Source organism: Lithobates pipiens, unplaced genomic scaffold (genome assembly GCF_037356315.1).
Source record: "Lithobates pipiens isolate NorthernLeopardFrog02 unplaced genomic scaffold, aLitPip1_a1.2 Scaffold_19, whole genome shotgun sequence".
NCBI classification, from domain to species: Eukaryota; Metazoa; Chordata; class Amphibia; order Anura; family Ranidae; genus Lithobates; species Lithobates pipiens.
Window position 1 is genome coordinate 533,293,321 of NW_027507764.1, and position 18,100 is coordinate 533,311,420.

Below are 18,100 nucleotides of genomic sequence, written 5' to 3' on the forward strand. Positions count from 1 at the left end.
GGTTCGATCGGACCCCCCACCCGCTGGAAGGCAAGCACGTACGGGTATGTACTTGTGCCCGTACATGCCATTCTGCCGACATATATCTACATGCGGCGGCCCTTAAGTGGTTAAAGGGAGCTTCCAGATTCTGATAAGCCCCCCGCTCGCAGACCCTGACAGCCAACGGCCAGGGTTGTTGGGAAGAGGCCCTTGTCTGAGGAACATGGGGACAAGGTGCTTTGGGGTGGGAGGCGTAGGGCCCCTCTGCCCCAAAGCACACACCCCCTCATGTTGAGGGCATGCAGCCTGGTACGGTTCAGGAAGGGGGGTGCTCGCTCGTTCTTACCCCCTTTCCTGACCTGCTGGGCTGTGTGCTCAGATAAGGGACTGGTATGGATTTTGGGGAGCCATTTTTTGGGCCGGGGGTTCCCCTGAAAATCCATACCAGACCGAAGGGCCTGGTATGCTCTTGAAGGGGGAACACATGCTGTTTTTTTTTTCCATTGTGCATGGAGTTCCACCTAAAGATTCATACCAGACACAGTGCCTGGTATTGTCGGGGATCAAAGTCAGATCCCTGTTCATTGAAGTTGGACTTCAAGTCGCAGGACAAAGTCGGATCCAAAGTAGTACGACTGTCATGTCGTACCAGTGTGAACCCAGGCCAAGGAATGCTCACAATGAAATGAACTACATGTGAAACATTGATAAATGACAGAATTGACAGCTTACTGGTCAGAAAGGTTTATTCAAACAGATGTATATATTTTGTCATAGTCCTTTTTTGTAATCCTCTTCAAACTTGCTGTGTCTCTCCATAGAACTCCATATAAATAAGGAATTCATAGATCAGTCTTCAAAGTTTTATGGGTCAAAAAGCCTACCATTATTCAAAGATAAAGAAAAAAGCCTGGAAAAGATTAATTCTTGGGTCTCGCAAAGAACAAAAGGGCTCATCCCAACATTACTGCAAGAGCTTCCTCCAGACTTGCAACTGATTTTGGTGAATGTTATCCACTACCAAGGTAAGAAAACTATTTATAGATAAGCTTCAATACACAAATGTTTAAATTCCACAGAGGTACAAGATGTCCAAGTGAAGTGCAAAAAATTTTGGGCTACCCCATGGCCCCTGTCCCCAGAGTCTGGGCCCTGGTCAACAGTAGACATGTGCATTCGTTTTCGTCCGAATGCATTTTCGTCCGAATTTCAGGTATTTTCGTTTTCGTTTTGACAAATGATAACGAAAGTGCAGATTCCGAAAAACGAAAGATCCGACATAAATAAATGCTTTTTTTCGTTTTCGTTGTTACAACAGTTCGATATAGAATAGGAGATTCGAAGTGACCGTTCGATATAGAATAGGAGATTCGACGTGACTCCATATGTCTATTGAACCTGTGGTCGAATGTGCCTAAGTTTCGTTTACCTCTATTAGTCCTATTATATAGAAAAGCTTCGACAGAGAGTAAATATTCGACATAGAGAGAACAGAATCGACAGAGAGAAACGATACTGGAATTGGGTGGGGGAAGTAAATAAAAAAAAAATAATGATAATATTCGACGGGATCGTTGCACGTTTATAATAATATTCGACGGGATCGTTGCGCGTTTATAATAATATTCGACGGGATCGTTGCACGTTTATAATAATATTCGACGGGATCGTCGCAACTATACGACACTGCAATCGTACATTTCGGCAATCGAATGCTCCGCCTATAGGCTATATAGTTTAGCAGCTCCATCGAATCTTCTTTATCCATTCGACAGATACCATAAGCCTTCCAAGACAGATTCGACCGTAATTCATGTGGATTTTCGGACGAATGCAATTTTTGCACGAAAAACGAAATAAATAAAAACGAATTTCGGGAGTAACTAAATAAATAAAATTTACGGACGAAAACGAAAAAACGAAACGAAATATTCTAGTCTGCACATGTCTAGTCAACAGCTTGCTCTGCCATTATTATAGTATATTATTAGTTCATCCATTTAAAGTGGTTGTAAACCCTTACAAACCACTTTGACCTACAGATAAGCCTAGATTAAGGCTTACCTGTAGGTCCAAGAAATATCTCCTAAACCTATACGGTTTAGGAGATATTTGCCCGAAGACAGGCACCACTGTCTATGGCGCATGTGCCGTAGACATCGACGCGCAGGCGCACTGAGCACGGCATTTCCAACAACGGAGCTGCCGCGCGTGTCGGCTCCCGTGCGCACGCGCGGGAGTGACGTCATCGTGGCTCCGCCGAATGACAGCGGCGGAGCTGTGAGACCACACCGAAAAGATGGATGCGCCGGACTACAGGGGACAGCGGTGACATCGCTGGCTCCTGTGTCAGGTAAGTGACACATAATGGGCTACTATGCAATGCATAGTAGTCCATTATGCTTTGCCTTTGCAGGGAATGAAAGAGGAAGTAAACCCATCAGGGTTTACTTCCTCTTTAATACATGCACAGCTACCCTTGTTTTACCCGTTACTGCTGTTAATCCAAAAAATACCTGTTGATCTGCTAGAAATCCAGTGTGCTCCAAACTTGCTGTTTTTGCTGCGCTGAAATCTCAACCATCATTGTCAGTATGACCTTGAGTTTTTTTTTTTGCATCGTTTTCAGCTCTTCCCGCTGGGCTAGAGAACGCTATATCCCCACCCCTCTTGCAAACATGCAAAAAAAATGCTGCTTTCTTGACTTCTTGGAGCCTTCCCACACCCTGTGTGTGTAGGGAAAGGGCTCTTTGGAGGTGTAGTTCTTGGAGCACGCTTACTTCAGTAAAAAAATTAGTTTCCAAGTAGCTTTTTGGGGTTGGAGAGCACCCTGCACTGACCCTGCATTAGTGGGCGTGGATGGGTGATGGAGTGGGCGAAGGAAAATATTTCACTTCCAATGATTTATGCCCAACTTGAAATAAGGCATCGGACAGCCCTTTTTTTCAAGGCTTTTCCAAGATAGTGGTGGATCCACTGGGTAGACACACATTATCTCCGCAAGATAAACTGAATAATATATCACAGACTATCTCAATTGCATACGACATTTGCACATGTGAAACAGCACGCTGGTAAAGTCGCATGGTTCAAAAATGTGGGGATAAACACATGCCGGCAAGGAGAGTCTCGCATAGACATGTGGAGGAAGCCTTTGATGTTTTGCTTTTATCCTGTTGATATATGTACCTGCTGAGTGAAGTGTTTCCATCTGTGAGCAACATTGATTATAGAATCAGTCTACACACATTAGAGCACGGATACAACGGAATGAGACAGAAAAAGCATTTTTCCTCGCTCTCTTTCTTTCCCTGGCATGCACGGAGTTGATCAGATAAGTAGATCTGATTTAAAGAATCCTAGAGGAGAAGCTATAGCAAGGATGAATAAATCGTAATGGGACTGTATTGCTACCACACATCCTTATGTCTAAACGCATGGCTTGATATATCTGGGGTAGGAATTTTAAAGGTACAGCCCTAAGATATTGATAGATCCGTTGGATAGATACATATTGTCTCCGCAACAGAAAAACTGAATAATACAAGACAGACTACCTCAATTGCACATGACATTGCACATATTAAACAGCACGGTGAAAAGTCGCATGATCTGATTCTAGGGATTTGTTCTCAGATCAATACGTATTTTCCCCCGGACTCAGCATATCTTTTTTTTTAAGGGATCTGTCTGTCCTTAGCGGAGAATAGAGATGAGTTCCTAAATGGTTGTATGTACCCCGACCCCCCCCCCCCCGGATAGATATAGATATTTCAAATTTTTTTTTTTTGTGATGTACGTTTGAATAAGACATAGTGGCCAATTCCCACAGCCTGTCTATTATTTCTCTCCGTACTAGGCCTGGTGCATAAAGATAGCACAGTGCTAAAGACTCTCGGTAACATATCAGGGCGATTCTTCAGTTCCCAGGTTCCACAGGCCTCTGTCTAGGGGAGGGTTGGCGCACCCAAAGGTTGCCCTTCGTCTGAGCAAAACGCCTCCCCAGGATATGTATTCCTACCATTCAGAGGGGGTAATAACTTGGGGAAGCTGTTAAAGAAAAAATAACGGGGTGCAGTATTAAATTTACTGAGAGAGGAAGTCAGCTTCGAGGGACCCCCGGGCGGTTTGCCAGTGGAACACAGGTATATAGTAGGAGGTAGGCTGATAACCCCTAAGTAAAATTGGGGAGCAAAGAGATAAACAGGATTAACAGCCACATAGAAGGCAAATCACAGGAGGAAGCGACTTCAACGAGGATCTAGGACTAAAGGGAAAGAGTCATCGGGGTGCTAGGTTCCATATAAGTTTGAAATAGACTGAAACATGAGTAAATCAGCGAATAAGATGGCAAAAAGTGGAGCCTCACGAAATTTAAAAGATAAGAGCCTTGATACGACGATTCAACAGTATATGACACAAGGAGCAAGCCCCAAAGAATCGGGATCGGATAAAAGACAACCAGCCATTCTAGACTACAAGAAGGGATCAGGCAAACACAAGGGCGGAGGAGCACAGCAAGCCAGTGAGGACACAATAATAGATAGTGACTGGGAGAGTAGCAAAATGGAAGAACTAAGGACAGAAGATCTCCCACCCTCAAAAGGAGAAATGGCGGAGATGCTCTTAAAATTAGAGAATGCAATTAAAACAGATATCAGGGGACTTCGAGAAGATCTAGGAGGACTATTAGAGAGAGTAGAAGCTACAGAAAATCGTATAGACCTCCAAGCCTTAGAGCTAAACAAAGTTAAAGATCAACTAAAAATATTACAACAAACACAAAGGAACACGCTCTATAAATTGGAAGAGCAGGAGAACAGAAGCAGAAGGCAAAACTTGAAATTTCGCTCGATCCCGGAAACAAAAGGTGAAGATTTAAGATCAATACTAAATAGCATTCTCTCCCCCTGCTGGGGAAATGAGATGGGAGCCCCCCTAAGGATCGATAGAATTCATAGAATCGGTAAAGCAAGATTCGGAGATATGGACAGACCGAGAGATATAATAGTGCGGTTCACATTTTTTGATGAAAAAGAAGTAATATGGAAAAAGTTAAGGGGAAAAACCCCACTTGTATATGAAGGTAGAGAAATACAGATATTCCCGGACATTGCACCCGAGACGCTTTTAAGGAAAAAACTTCTGAAACCCCTGTTAGTCAAATTGCAAGCTCAGAACATTAAATATAGATGGGGTTCTCCTGCTTGCTTAATAGGGAACAAAGATGGTAAATCGGCGAAGCTGAGTCTCACGGAAGATCTGGAAGATTTCTGCGAGAAATTGGGAGTACGCCCGCCTGCACTTCCGGGTTGGCAAGAAGAAATAATCGGGTCAATGTAGTGGGGGGGATAAAGGGTCCGGGGAAAGGAAGGGGGGTGAAGGGGAAGGAAATAAGGAAAGATATAAATTAAAACAAGGATGTGGAATATAATACCTCCCGTCTTATGGGAAGAGGCGGGAGAGGCGCAGGCGAAAAAGCCCCAGACCCTCATAACAAATAGATTAGGAGATGGTAGGGGTGTGTACGACCATTAACCTAACAAGGGCCGAAAATAGGCCATTGGGGCTGGGGGGAGGGGGGAGGGGGAGGGACGGGGTTGGTGTGGGTAGTAAGGGTGGGGGGGGTGGGAGGTGAGGACGGGGGGGGAGGGAAGGTGTAAGGTTGGGGAAGGGAAGTAAAGTGGAAAGAGGGGGTAGGGAGGAAAGAGAAAGAAAAATAAAGTGGACCACCCAAGTAAACAGGATAAAAAGTACCCATGTAGGGCAGGGGAGTTTTAGGACAAATAGATGGGCAACAGTAAAATAGACGGCTTGAAATTTATGTCCTATAACGTTAAGGGCATGAACACCCCAACAAAAAGACATAAGATCTTAGCAGAGCTGAAACGGTATGAGGCCGACGTTATATCTCTCCAGGAGACTCATATCTCCCTCGCATCAAACATAAGATTATACTCCAACAACTACCCGGTCTGGTATTATAGCGATACCATATCAGCCAGAAGTAGAGGGGTAGCGATAGGGTTCTCTAAAAGAATAAGATTTCAGTTAAATGAAAAAATGTGCGATGCAGAGGGAAGATATCTGTTTCTAAAGGGTACATTAGAGGAACTGGAATGTACTTTAGTAAATATATATGCTCCCAATAGCAACCCAATCAGCTTTTTAAATAAGACATTAAATAAACTTATGAATTTTAAAACAGGATATGTAATTATGATGGGAGATATGAACTTCGGCCTCAATCCAGAAGTAGATAGTTCATCGGAGGTAAAGAAGGTGAGAAGCTCTGCACACAAAAATATACTACAAAAGCTGTATAACAATCAACTAGTAGATATATGGAGAGTAAAGAATCCTCTGGTACGCGATTATTCTTTTTATTCAACAGTCCATGGGACGTACTCATGTATCGACTATATATTTATAGACCATGGGCTGTTGGAATATGTGACGGACACGGGGATAGAAGTTATGACCCTCTCGGACCATGCTCCGGTAAAACTATGCCTGAATATCTCAAGGATAGGGAGGAATCCCTCTACATGGCGGTTGAATGAAGAGTTGCTGCTCGGGGAGGAGGATAGGATAAAAATCACGAGTGAGATCGAACAATATTTTACATATAACGATACAGAGGGAATTAAAAGCCACACGTTGTGGGATGCGCATAAGGCCTACATAAGGGGAATACTGATATCTATGGGATCTAAAAAGAAAAAAATGAGAGCTGAAAAAATCAACAAATTAATGAGAGAGATACACTGTTTGGAACAAGACCATAAAAAAAGTTTGTCACAAAAAGATCTGGTACTTAAAAAGTTATTAACGGCAAGGATGGAGCTGAAGGACCTTCTAGACCAAGAAGCCAGGATGGCGTTTAAAGGGTTGGCCAAGGAACAGTATACATGGGGAGATAAATCAAGTAAGTTTCTAGCTAGATTGTTAAAAAAGAAAAAAGGAAAAAAATTTATTGGGGAAATTAAGAATAAAAATGGAAAAATGTTTCATACTACCAAGGATATAGCAGAAACCTTCAGATTATACTTTGAGGGGATATTCACAGATAGCAATATAGGTGTAAAAAACTGAGAAAAAGAGAAGAAGATCAGGGAATTTTTGGGAAAAACTATACTGACTAAAATTACCCCTACTGAAAGGGAGATGCTCGAAAGGCTAGTTTCGGAAGAAGAAATAGTTAGAGCACTATTAAAATCAGCCACAGGAAAATCTCCAGGACCAGACGGTTTCACAACATTTTATTACAAAACATTTAGAGAGGCCCTTGTCCCCCAAATGTGCCGGTATATGATTGGTCTAGGAGAAGAGTATAGAATGAGTAAGGAAGATCTAATGGCAACAATTACATTAATCCAGAAAGAAGGCAAAGATCCCATACAGTGTACCAGCTATAGGCCGATTTCGCTGTTAAACGCAGATACAAAATTTTATGCTAAAGTACCAGCAGAGCGAATGAAGGATTAAATGACAACAATGGTTCACCCAGATCAGACAGGATTTATAGGTGGTCGGGAGGGAAGGACAACGGAATAAAGACACTTCTCCTGCTCCAGAACATGCGACAGGGTGGAACCCCCAGTCTGCTTCTGTCGCTGGACGCACAGAAAGCCTTCGACAGAGTAGACTGGGGGTTTATGTTTAAGACACTGGAGAAGATGGGGTTAGGACCAAAGATGATACAGAGGGTGAAGGTATTGTACGACCATCCAAAGACACGTATAAAATTTAACGGGTATGAGTCGGGGTCTTTCGAGATGGAGAGGGGTACAAGGCAGGGTTGCCCGCTTTCACCCCTCCTGTTTGTACTCTCCTTAGAACCACTCCTAGCAGCAATAAGGGGAGACCCTGAAATAGAAGGGGTGAAAGTGGAAAAAGTTGAATACAAATATTCCGCTTTTGCGGACGATATATTATTGTACTTAAACAACCCAAAGACATCTATGCCAGAATTATTAAATTTACTAGACCAGTATGGGGAGGTTTCAAATTTTAAAATAAATAGGTCAAAATCGGAGATAATGAACATTAATATTAACAAGCGAGAGGCACAAAGTATGCAACAGAATTGGAAATTCCCGTGGAGGAGTGAACTTAAATATTTAGGGATAAAGCTATCAAAAACAGAGAGAAAAATGTACCGTTGTAATTACATCCCGTTATTAGATGAGATACAGGCAGAATGTAAAAGGTGTAGCTATAGACCACTATCATGGCTGGGGAGAATAAACTCATTAAAGATGATAATATTTTCTAAGATCTTATATAGGTTTCAGATGCTCCCAATACCTTTGTCCAATGTTTACTTGTCAAAATTAAAAACCATCCTAATGAAATTTGTGTGGAAAAACAAAAAAGCCAGGGTGGCCTTCGCGACACTTCGACAACCAAAGAATAGGGGTGGAGTAGCAATGCCAGACGCGCAGACTTATTATGAAGCAGTTGTAGTGTCTAGAGTGAGTGAATGGAGTATAACAGACAACACAGAGAAAAGATGGGTGAGATTGGAACACGATTTATGTAGAACAAAATTGGAGAAGCAAATTTGGAATCTCCCACATGAGAGAAGTGTATTTTTGGAAGGGAATAATATTACACGAAACACTTTGCGGATATGGGACAAGATATATAGGCAATTTAATGGGAAATACAATTCACCACTTATAGCATTAAAGAACAATAATTTCTTTTTACCAGGGTGTCAGGAGATAGGAGGAAATTGGGTCAAGGAGGAGGTAAAATTAAAAGATGTAATGAAAGGGGAGGGGTTAGCACCATATCACGAGTTGGCACAAAAAAAAGAGATGATGTAATTGATGAGTGGAGGTACGCACAGCTTTCGAGTTTCATTCGCTAGAACGGCGGAAATGAGCTTCAAATGTTTGACGAGATGGTACTACACCCCAGAGAAGAAAAGCAAATTTCAGCAGGATGGCGCCAGGGAATGTTGGCGGGGATGTAGAGAGTTGGGCACAATGACACATCTGTGGTGGAGTTGTCCAAAAATAAAACCGTACTGGAACCAAATTCTAGCCTTCATTAAAGAGATTACAAACAAAGAGGTGAAAGCTGATCCCTGGGTAGTGTTATTCCATGGGACAAGAACTGGGCTCAGACAATATAAGGAATCGGTGATCCCCCATCTGCTGAACGCAGGTAAAAAATTAATACCGAAAAAATGGCAAGAGAAGGAGGCCCCGTCAATGTGGGAATGGGTGGATTCGGTAGAAAAGACCTATAAGATGGAGTGTTTGAGAGGTAGCTTGGAAGAGCGGAGCATTACACCAATCACAGAGAAATGGAAGTGCTGGGTAGATTTTAGGAAGAAATGGCTCATCTCAGAGGGGTTGAGGAGGCCCTAAAATAGGTACAGATAAGACACAACAAGGTACAAACTAGATAGAAATTAAAGTACTTACAGGAAAAACAGGATAAGGTGGTCCACAGATAGGCAGGAGGGGGGGGGTCGAGGCAAGAGGGGGGATAAGATGGGAGTGTGAGACCGAGAGGGATGATAAGGTTAATATGTAAAGTAGTAAGCTTGGTATTAACATTCTCAAAAAAAAAAAAAAAACTTGCCACTATGATGTGACTGCATGGAAGGGACGCTGAGCTGAAAGCTGAGGTGGTCCCATGGCTAATAAATTGATTTCACTGAGTGGTAAAAAAAAAAAAAAAAAAAAAAGAATAAAAAAAAAACAAGATATAAAAAAGAAAACAAATACTAAATAAACATTAATAAATATAATAGATATTGGCATATTGTAAGTTGGCCAATGGCCACCTAAAATCTGATGTGAACCACCCGATTAATTAAAATGACCAGTATATACAATATATATAAGTGCTCCATTAGTTTAATTAAAAGAGCTGTGATATGTCTAGGATTACTACGTGTGTGTAGTCTCTATAGATGTGAAATTACTTTATTCCACTAAAAAAAGTTTTCTGTGCCATAGCTTAACAGAACATTGTTAAAGTGATTGTAAATGTCTATTTTTTTTCCTATAAAAATAACAAACATATTATACTTACCTGCTCTGTTGCAGTGGATTTGCCCATGCAGTAAGATAAAAATAACTGCTTTTACAACTCCTTTTAATATTGGTTTGTGACTGATATTAACCACTTGCCTACAGGCCACATAAACCCCCTTTCTGCACAATTTTCAGCTTTCAGCGCCGTCACACTTTGAATGACAATTGCGCGGTCATGCAACACTGTTTTCAAATTACATTTTTATAATAATAGAAATAGTGCTTTCTTTTGGTGGTATTTAATCACTACTGGGTTTTTTTTTTTGTTAAACAAAAAAAAGACCAAGAATTTTGGGGAAGAAAAACAGTTTTCATAGTTTGCTATAAAATTTTGCAAACAGATAAGTTTTCTCCTTCATTGATGTGTGCTGATGTGGCTGCACTCATGGGCACTGATAGGCTGCACTGATAAGGCAGCATTGATGATGAGGCTTACAGGAGAGCCAACATTTGCCTAACCATAACCATAGCAGCCTAGCTAGGAGGATGCTACATAAACAGAACAAAAATAGTGACATGTAGCATTCCACATGATGAAAACCATTAAAGCGGGAGTCTGACGTTTTTTTTTTTTTTTTTAAAAGCCAGCAGCTACAAATACTGCAGCTGCTGACTTTTAAAATAGTGACACTTACCCGCCCAGCGCGCCCGCGATGTCGGCACCCGAAGCCGATCTCTCGATCGTCTCTCGAGTGCTGCCGCAGCCATCTTGGGTATGAGAATCAGGAAGTGGAGCCTTTCGGCTTCATTTCCCGGTTCCCTACTGCGCATTCGCGAGTCGCGCTGCGCAATAAGGATGGTCCCCGCTGTCTCTGGGATCCATGTGTTTCCCAGCAGGCAGCGGGGGACTTTCGGAAAGGGGCGTCGATTCTGCGGAAAGGGGCGTACCTTCTGCAGAATCTACGCCGGAAGTGGGTGCAGATACCTGTACTGTACAGGTACCTGTACCCCCCTCCCCCCTGAAAGGTGCCAATTGTGGCGCCGGAGGGGGGGAGGATTCCAATGAGCGGAAGGTCCACTTTAGGGTGGACCTCCGCTTTAAGAACACAGTAAATGTTTAACTTAACACCCAAGCATTTTTAGTGTTTTGGATTACTAGCCCAGCTCTCTGTTTTAAAAAAGTGCAAATAATAAAAAAAAAATTATATATATATATATATATATATATATATATATATACACACACAGACACATACGCACACAGTAACTCACGAAAGTAGGTACACCCCTCACATTATCATAAATATTTTATTACATCTTTTCATGTGACAACACTAAAGAAATTACACTTTGCTACAATGTATAGTAGTGAGTGTACAGCTTGTATAGCAGTGTAAATTTTCTGCCCCATCAAAATAACTCAACACAGTCATTAATGTTTAAACCATTGGCAACAAAAGCAAGTATACCCCTAAGTGAAAATGTCCTAATTGGGCCCAAAGTGTCAATATTTTGTGTGGCCACCTTTATTTTCCAGCACTGCCTTAACCCTCTTGGTCATGGAGTTCATTAGAGCTTCACAGGTTGCCACTGGAGTCCTCTTCCACACCTCCATGACGACATCACAGAGCTGGTGTATGTTCGAGACCTTGCGCTTCTCCACCTATTGTTGGATGATGCCCCACAGATGCTCAATAGGGTTTAGGTCTGGAGACATGCTTGGCCAGTCCATCACCTTTACCCTCAGCTTTTTTAGCAAGGCAGTGGCGCCCAGTCTCTGAAGGGAGGGGATCATGCTCCTCTTCAGTATGTCATAGTACATATTGCCATTTATGGTTCCCTCAATGAACTGTAGCTCCCTAGTGCTGGCAGCACTCATGCAGCCCCAGACCATGATACTCCCTAGGAAGCATGCACCTGACCTGCATGCTTTGACAAATCACAGTGCGCTCTGCTGAGAGAGCCATATTTGGCCAAAGGCAGGGTGCCTTTGGCCAATCATGGATCAGGGGGACTAAGTCCACGCCCCACATTATATAAGGCTGCTTACAGAGCAGCCATGTGTAGTGTTTTTGGTGTGGACAGAGAGATAGCTTGAGTTAGATTGAGCAGGCAAGTTATTCAGTTAGTGGCAGTGTATTTGATATATATATATATATATATATATATATATATATATATATATATATATATAGCACAGGCTTAGTATTGCCTCTGTAATACATGCAGAATATTGCTCTCTGAAACATTGCATTGCATTTTCTGGCTAAAATGATAGCAGGAGGAGAGACTCTATTGGGTACAGCTGCAGGATTGAAGGCAGATTGGGTCCTGCTGTAGCTAAGAAAGTAGCCCACTCCTAACAACAAAAACAATGAAAGACAGGATTGGATAGCTGCCCAGGAGAGCTGTGATCGGGGGAGAGAGAGGAGGACACAGGAGGAGAGACAGACTGCCATTGTGGCAGGCAGACAGAAAAAAGTATCCCATGTATTTATCTCTTGAGCACTTCCAGAGCCTGTGACTCTCCTAAAGGAAGGTGCACACTTGAGAGAGGAGTTTGCAGTGTGTTATTCTGCCTGATTACTGAAGATGTGCTAACAGTGCAGAGAAATCTAGAGACCATTTTCAGTGCTGCAGCAATCATCATCATTATCCTGTTTGGAGGTTTCTGTGGCATGTGTTGCTCCCATCACCATCCAGTCAACTGAGACAGCGATCAATCTACCAATTGCTGGAAGGAAGATATATCAAGTGCATCTAATGGTGAGAGATCTTCTGCCATCCTTGTGTATGTGGATCTAGCTGCTAGGTCCTATTTACTGTTAATGCAGCTTTATCTGAAGGTGGATCTCCACATCTGTTAATCTTTGTGACACTTCGCGAAGATACCCCTTTCCATTCTGTGGATTACAAATATTACTTCACAAAAGTCTGAGTATTCAAACACAGGATTTAAAGGGCCCCAACGCTGGCAGACTCTGTGTGTGTTTGTGTGAATAGAATTCCCACTGGCCAGTGGCTAGCTAGGACCTACAAGACCTAGGTAGGATCTTATAGTCAGTAATATCACTTTTGGGAAATTGTTGAACATTATTCTTTGTATTGTACAATTTTGTTCACCACTTGTTCAGTGCATTTCAGGCAAGGCCTCCCACTGGCGGTTAAATTGAATGCCGTTTTCCTTTACTGAGAAGTTGTAGTATATTATTGCACTTAATATTTGTATTCTGTTAATCAGTTTATTTCTTTTCAGGGCTTTTTGCTAGTTCTAATAAAGCCCAGCTAAAAGTTGAAACTGTGTTTTGGTGTTACTGAGATCCTGGGGAGGGTGAGCCATCACTGGTGTTTGACAGAAGACCCGTATATTACAGTGGCCCTTGCGGGGGTGGCGCTACACACACATTATATATATATATATATATATATATATATATATATATATATATATATATATATAGTGATATTGGGGGTTGTTTAGCTCAAGTTTAGCACCCGCTAAAGAGAACAGTCCACACAGATGATTCCTTTTCAGGGCTTTTTGGCCCACTTTTATTATATAAAGTTATTATACAAAGATACAAAGTTCCATTGAAAATTCCCACGCAGGGGTTTCAATTTCACAGCAGTAATAAACGAAAAAAAAATAAGTCACCTGGCTCTATGGTCAGCTCTGCTGCGCAGGCTTTGTTTCAGCCCTCTTGACTTTATACCTGCAGCATTACAAACAAAAAAATACAGAGCCACCTGGCTCTCTTCAGGAGCAGACACACCACTGCTTAGGCTCCCACATGGAGCTCTCCTGACTACTTTACAGTGCAGCCTGCACTCTCTAGCTATTTCAGTGCACACCTCCACTCTCTGGGTTCTCCCTTGCAATCCTGGACTCCTCCGGAGGGTGGAGCCCAGAACCATGGTCAGGTGTCTAGAAATAGTCCAACACACACCTGACCAGTCAGTGTGCTGGTGAGTCCCAAAATCTGGACCCAGGACTGGGGATTTCATCCCACCCAGATCTCTACGAAATCCCCGGGCTCCAGATCCCAAAATAGATTTTAGTAAATAATGAGTAGGGATGAGCCGAACACCCCCCTGTTCGGTTCGCACCAGAACCTGCGAACAGACCTAAACTTCGTGTGAACTTTAGAACCCTATTAAAGTCTATGGGACTCGAACGTTCACAATCTAAAGTGCTAATTTTAAAGGCTAATATGCAAGTTACTGTCCTAAAAAGTGTTTGGGGACCTGGGTCCTGCCCCAGGGGACATGGATCAATGCAAAAAAAAGTTTTAAAAACTGCAGTTTTTTCAGGAGCAGTGATTTTAATAATGATTAAAGTGAAACAATAAAAGTGTAATATTCCTTTAAATTTCATAGCCGGGGGGTGTCTATAGTATGCCTGTGAAGGGGCGCATGTTTCCCGTGTTTAGAATTGTCCCTGCACAAAGTGTAATTTATGCAGGAAAAAAAGTCTTTTAAAATCACTTGCGGCTATATTGTCGGCTCCCAGTAATACAGAGAACACTCAATGAGCATTCTCTGTATTAGCCGACAATTCATTCATTCGTTGATTAAAAAAAAAAAAGCGTGGAGGTTCCCCTAAATTCAATTACCAGGCCCTTCAGGTCTGCTATTGATATTAAGGGGAACCCCGCATCAAATTAAAAAAAAATTGACGTGGGGTCCCCCTAAAAATCCATACCAGACCCTTTATCCGAGCACACAACCTGGCAGGCTGCAGGAAAAGAGGGGGGACGAGAGAGCGCCCCCCCCTCCTGAACCATGCCAGGCCACATGCCCTCAACATTGGGAGGATGCTTTGGGGGTCTTGTGACCCCTCAAAGCACCATGTCCCCATGTTGATGGGGACAAGGGCCTCATCCCCACAACCCTGAGCAGTGGTTGTGGGGGTCTGCGGGGCGGGGGGGCTTATCAGAATCTGGAAGCCCCCTTTAACAAGGGGACCCCCAGATCCCGGCCCCCCCCTGTTTGAAATGGTAAGGGGGTACAAAAGTACCCCTACCATTTCACAAAGAAAGTGTAAAAATTGTTAAATAAGACAAACACACTTTTGAAAAATTCCTTTATTAAAAAAAAAAAAAATGTTAAAAAAAGATTCCAGCGGTGCTAATCCACTCTTGCCATCAAGCGACGGATCACCGAGGTCCAGTGATGGATGATCATATCCAGCGACGGGGAAACTCTCGGTCCAGCGCTGTCCATACATCCGTCTTCTGTCTCCACTCTGGAGACACTGCAGGGATCCCATCGCTGCCGTTTCTTATATTAGGAGGGCGGGGCCACCCGTCACCTGACCCCACCCCCTCTGACGCTGGTGAGGGAAGCCAGGGGTTCCCCAGTGACGTATGGGTGACCCCCGCCCCTTCTGATGTAACGCAGGTTTCCGTTTTCAATTTGTTTTTATTTGATGCGGGGTTCCCCTTAATATCCATACCTGACCTGAAGGGTCTGGTGTGGATATTTAGGGGGACCCCCACGTCAAATTTTTTTTTTATTTGACACGGGGTTCCCCTTAATATCCCTGGTAATTGAATTTAGGGGAACATTCTGAAATAAATATACTTGTAATGTAAAAATATTTCAAAGTCTTAAGTATATATGTTGAGATCGATCAATCTTGTGAGACGAATTTCCTTAATTAGATCTGAGTCAGCGTAATTCAAAAATGTGTATTTATTTGTACACATTTAAAATAGAAAAGAATGCTTACAAAAATAGTACAATAATAATAATTAGTATCTTTCTTTCTTATTCATTATATCAAATCATGTCTCATTTTAAATGGCGGAATAACCCTTTGTATGCTGGAAGGCTGTGTGCAAGACATGTGTCTTTCTTCTAGCTGCTGATCTTCCAGAGCACATCTGCCTCGTTGTGTGTATAAGATTCAACAGGAAGTCTCCCCATCTAACTTTTGTTTATATAAAACAGACTTCTAATTTCGCGCCAAAAGAAAGACCCTCCTTCACAAGGGTATGGGCTAAGGAGTGGTTACTATAGCAATCTAACATCTGTTAACACTTATGAGTTGGGGGAAGACTCATGAGTTGGGGGAAGTGAAACCTTAAACAACATCTCAGTTACATAGAGATAGATTTTTAAAAGCATATATATAATGAGGTGGGGAAGTAAAAACTAAACAATGTATCACTTACATAGCCCTTAAAAGCATATATAAGATATACAATATTCATCAAAATCCTGACAGGCTTTAAATGTTTACTTTTTCAATTATCGCAAGTCATAACATAGAATTAATTGATTCAAAGTTTTCTTTCACACAGTATGGAAAGATTATATTCTGAATAAAGTATAATAAAGCCAATTAAAATTTAGATATTAAGAATATAACACATTCAATGAATGAATGAATTGTCGGCTAATACAGAGAACACTCACTGAGTGTTCTCTGTATTACGGGAGCCGACAATATAGCCGCAAGTGATTTTAAAAGACTTTTTTTCCTGCACAAATGACACTTTGTGCAGGGACAGTTCTAAGCACGGGAAACATGCGCCCCTTCACAGGCATACTATAGACACCCCCCAGCTACAAAATTTAAAGGAATATTAGCGCCAAACCCGTCCGGTTGAGAATTATATATTATATATTCTGCATTAACATAGATTATATATATGCAGTGTTTACTCGATATTCAGTCAGTGCAGGCAGTATACTAAAATATATATATACACACACTCTGCATCCAGTGTAGCCTATATCTACAGTGCATTCTGTGGTCTACTGTTTCCAATACATGTCAGTTCACCTGAGGCCAGGTGACAGATGCACACCATTGGGGTCAGGAGGGTACCCTATGGCTGACTGCTACGGATGGAACTCTGGGTGGTTCGGAAAAGCAGGTCCATGAGAGCACCAACACGGATCCCACTGGAAGCTAGAGCATAAGATTCCCCAGGGCGCAGAGTCTAAGAGCCAGCAGGTGTTCACCACAGCCTCTAGTGTTGAAAATGGACTGCACTGCAACTGGCTCCAGGTCCTGGCCCCCAGGGTCTAACAGCTCACACTCACGGTAGGCTACAGGAGGATACAGAGGAAGCAACAGCCCAGCACAACAAGGGATAGTCAGGCGATAAGCCAAAGGTCGGGGCAACTAGCAGACAAGGATAAACAGAAAACACACCAAAGGTCAGGGTAACAAGCAGACAGTGATAGTCAAAGAACAAGCCAAGATCGGTAACAGAAACAGACGTAGAGCACACGGCAAGCAGGAGACAGGAAACCAAGCACACAATATTGCTCGGGCAAGGCAGGCTTGGACAGCACAGTGTTAAAAAGTGTATCTGGGTGACTGGGGACAAAGAGAAGGCTAATTTATTAAATACTTTCTTCAGCTCTGTGTATACAAAAGAGCATGGGGAAGTTCATGTCCATAATGGGGGTGGTATTGACACAGCCCCGAATGATCCACAAAGTGATATGATCCAGAAATATTTAGACAGAATAAAGGTGGATAAAGCACCTGGACAGATCCTAAACAAATTGAGCTCTGTAATTTCAGAGCCATTGTATCTCATTTTTAGGGACTCATTAATGATGGGAATAGTACCACTGGATTGGCGCAGGGCGAACATGGTGCCTATATAGTTAAAAAGGGATCAAGGTCTTTACCAAGTAACTATTGACCTGTTAGTTTAACTTCTATAGTCAGGAAGATACTGGAGCATTTAATAAAAGACCACATAGTTCTTGCTGGAAAAAAACATTTTAAGCAACGGACAGCATGGATTCATGAAAGACAGAAGTTGTCAAACAAACCTGATTTATTTTTATGAAGAGGTAAGTAAAACCTTGGACAGTGGGGTGGCTCTGGACGTGGTATACTTGGATTTTGCAAAAGCATTCAACACAGTGTAAGGTAAAGTCTAGAGGCCTGGAAATATCAGTTTGTAAATGGATAGAAAACTGACTAAAAGACAGAATTCAGAGTAGTGGTTAATGATTCTTACTCTGAATGGTCTAAGGTTATCAGTAGCGTACCCCAAGGTTCAGTGCTGGGAACCTTACTTTTTAATATCTTTATAAATGATATTGGGCCTGCAATCAAAAGTAACATGTCTGTCTTTGCAGATGACACC

The 18,100-nt window shown here is 42.3% G+C and overlaps 1 protein-coding gene across 2 annotated transcripts in view; it reads left to right on the forward strand.

Annotated features, from left to right (window-relative positions):
- The window catches only part of SERPING1 (serpin family G member 1), a 550,183-nt gene that overhangs the window by 94,882 nt on the left and 437,201 nt on the right, over window positions 1–18,100 (forward strand). For both annotated transcript variants that reach the window (XM_077493210.1, XM_077493211.1), the window contains exon 4: window positions 804–1,007. In XM_077493210.1, coding sequence (XP_077349336.1) covers window positions 804–1,007 — 204 coding nt within the window. The remainder of the gene's footprint in view (window positions 1–803; window positions 1,008–18,100) is intronic.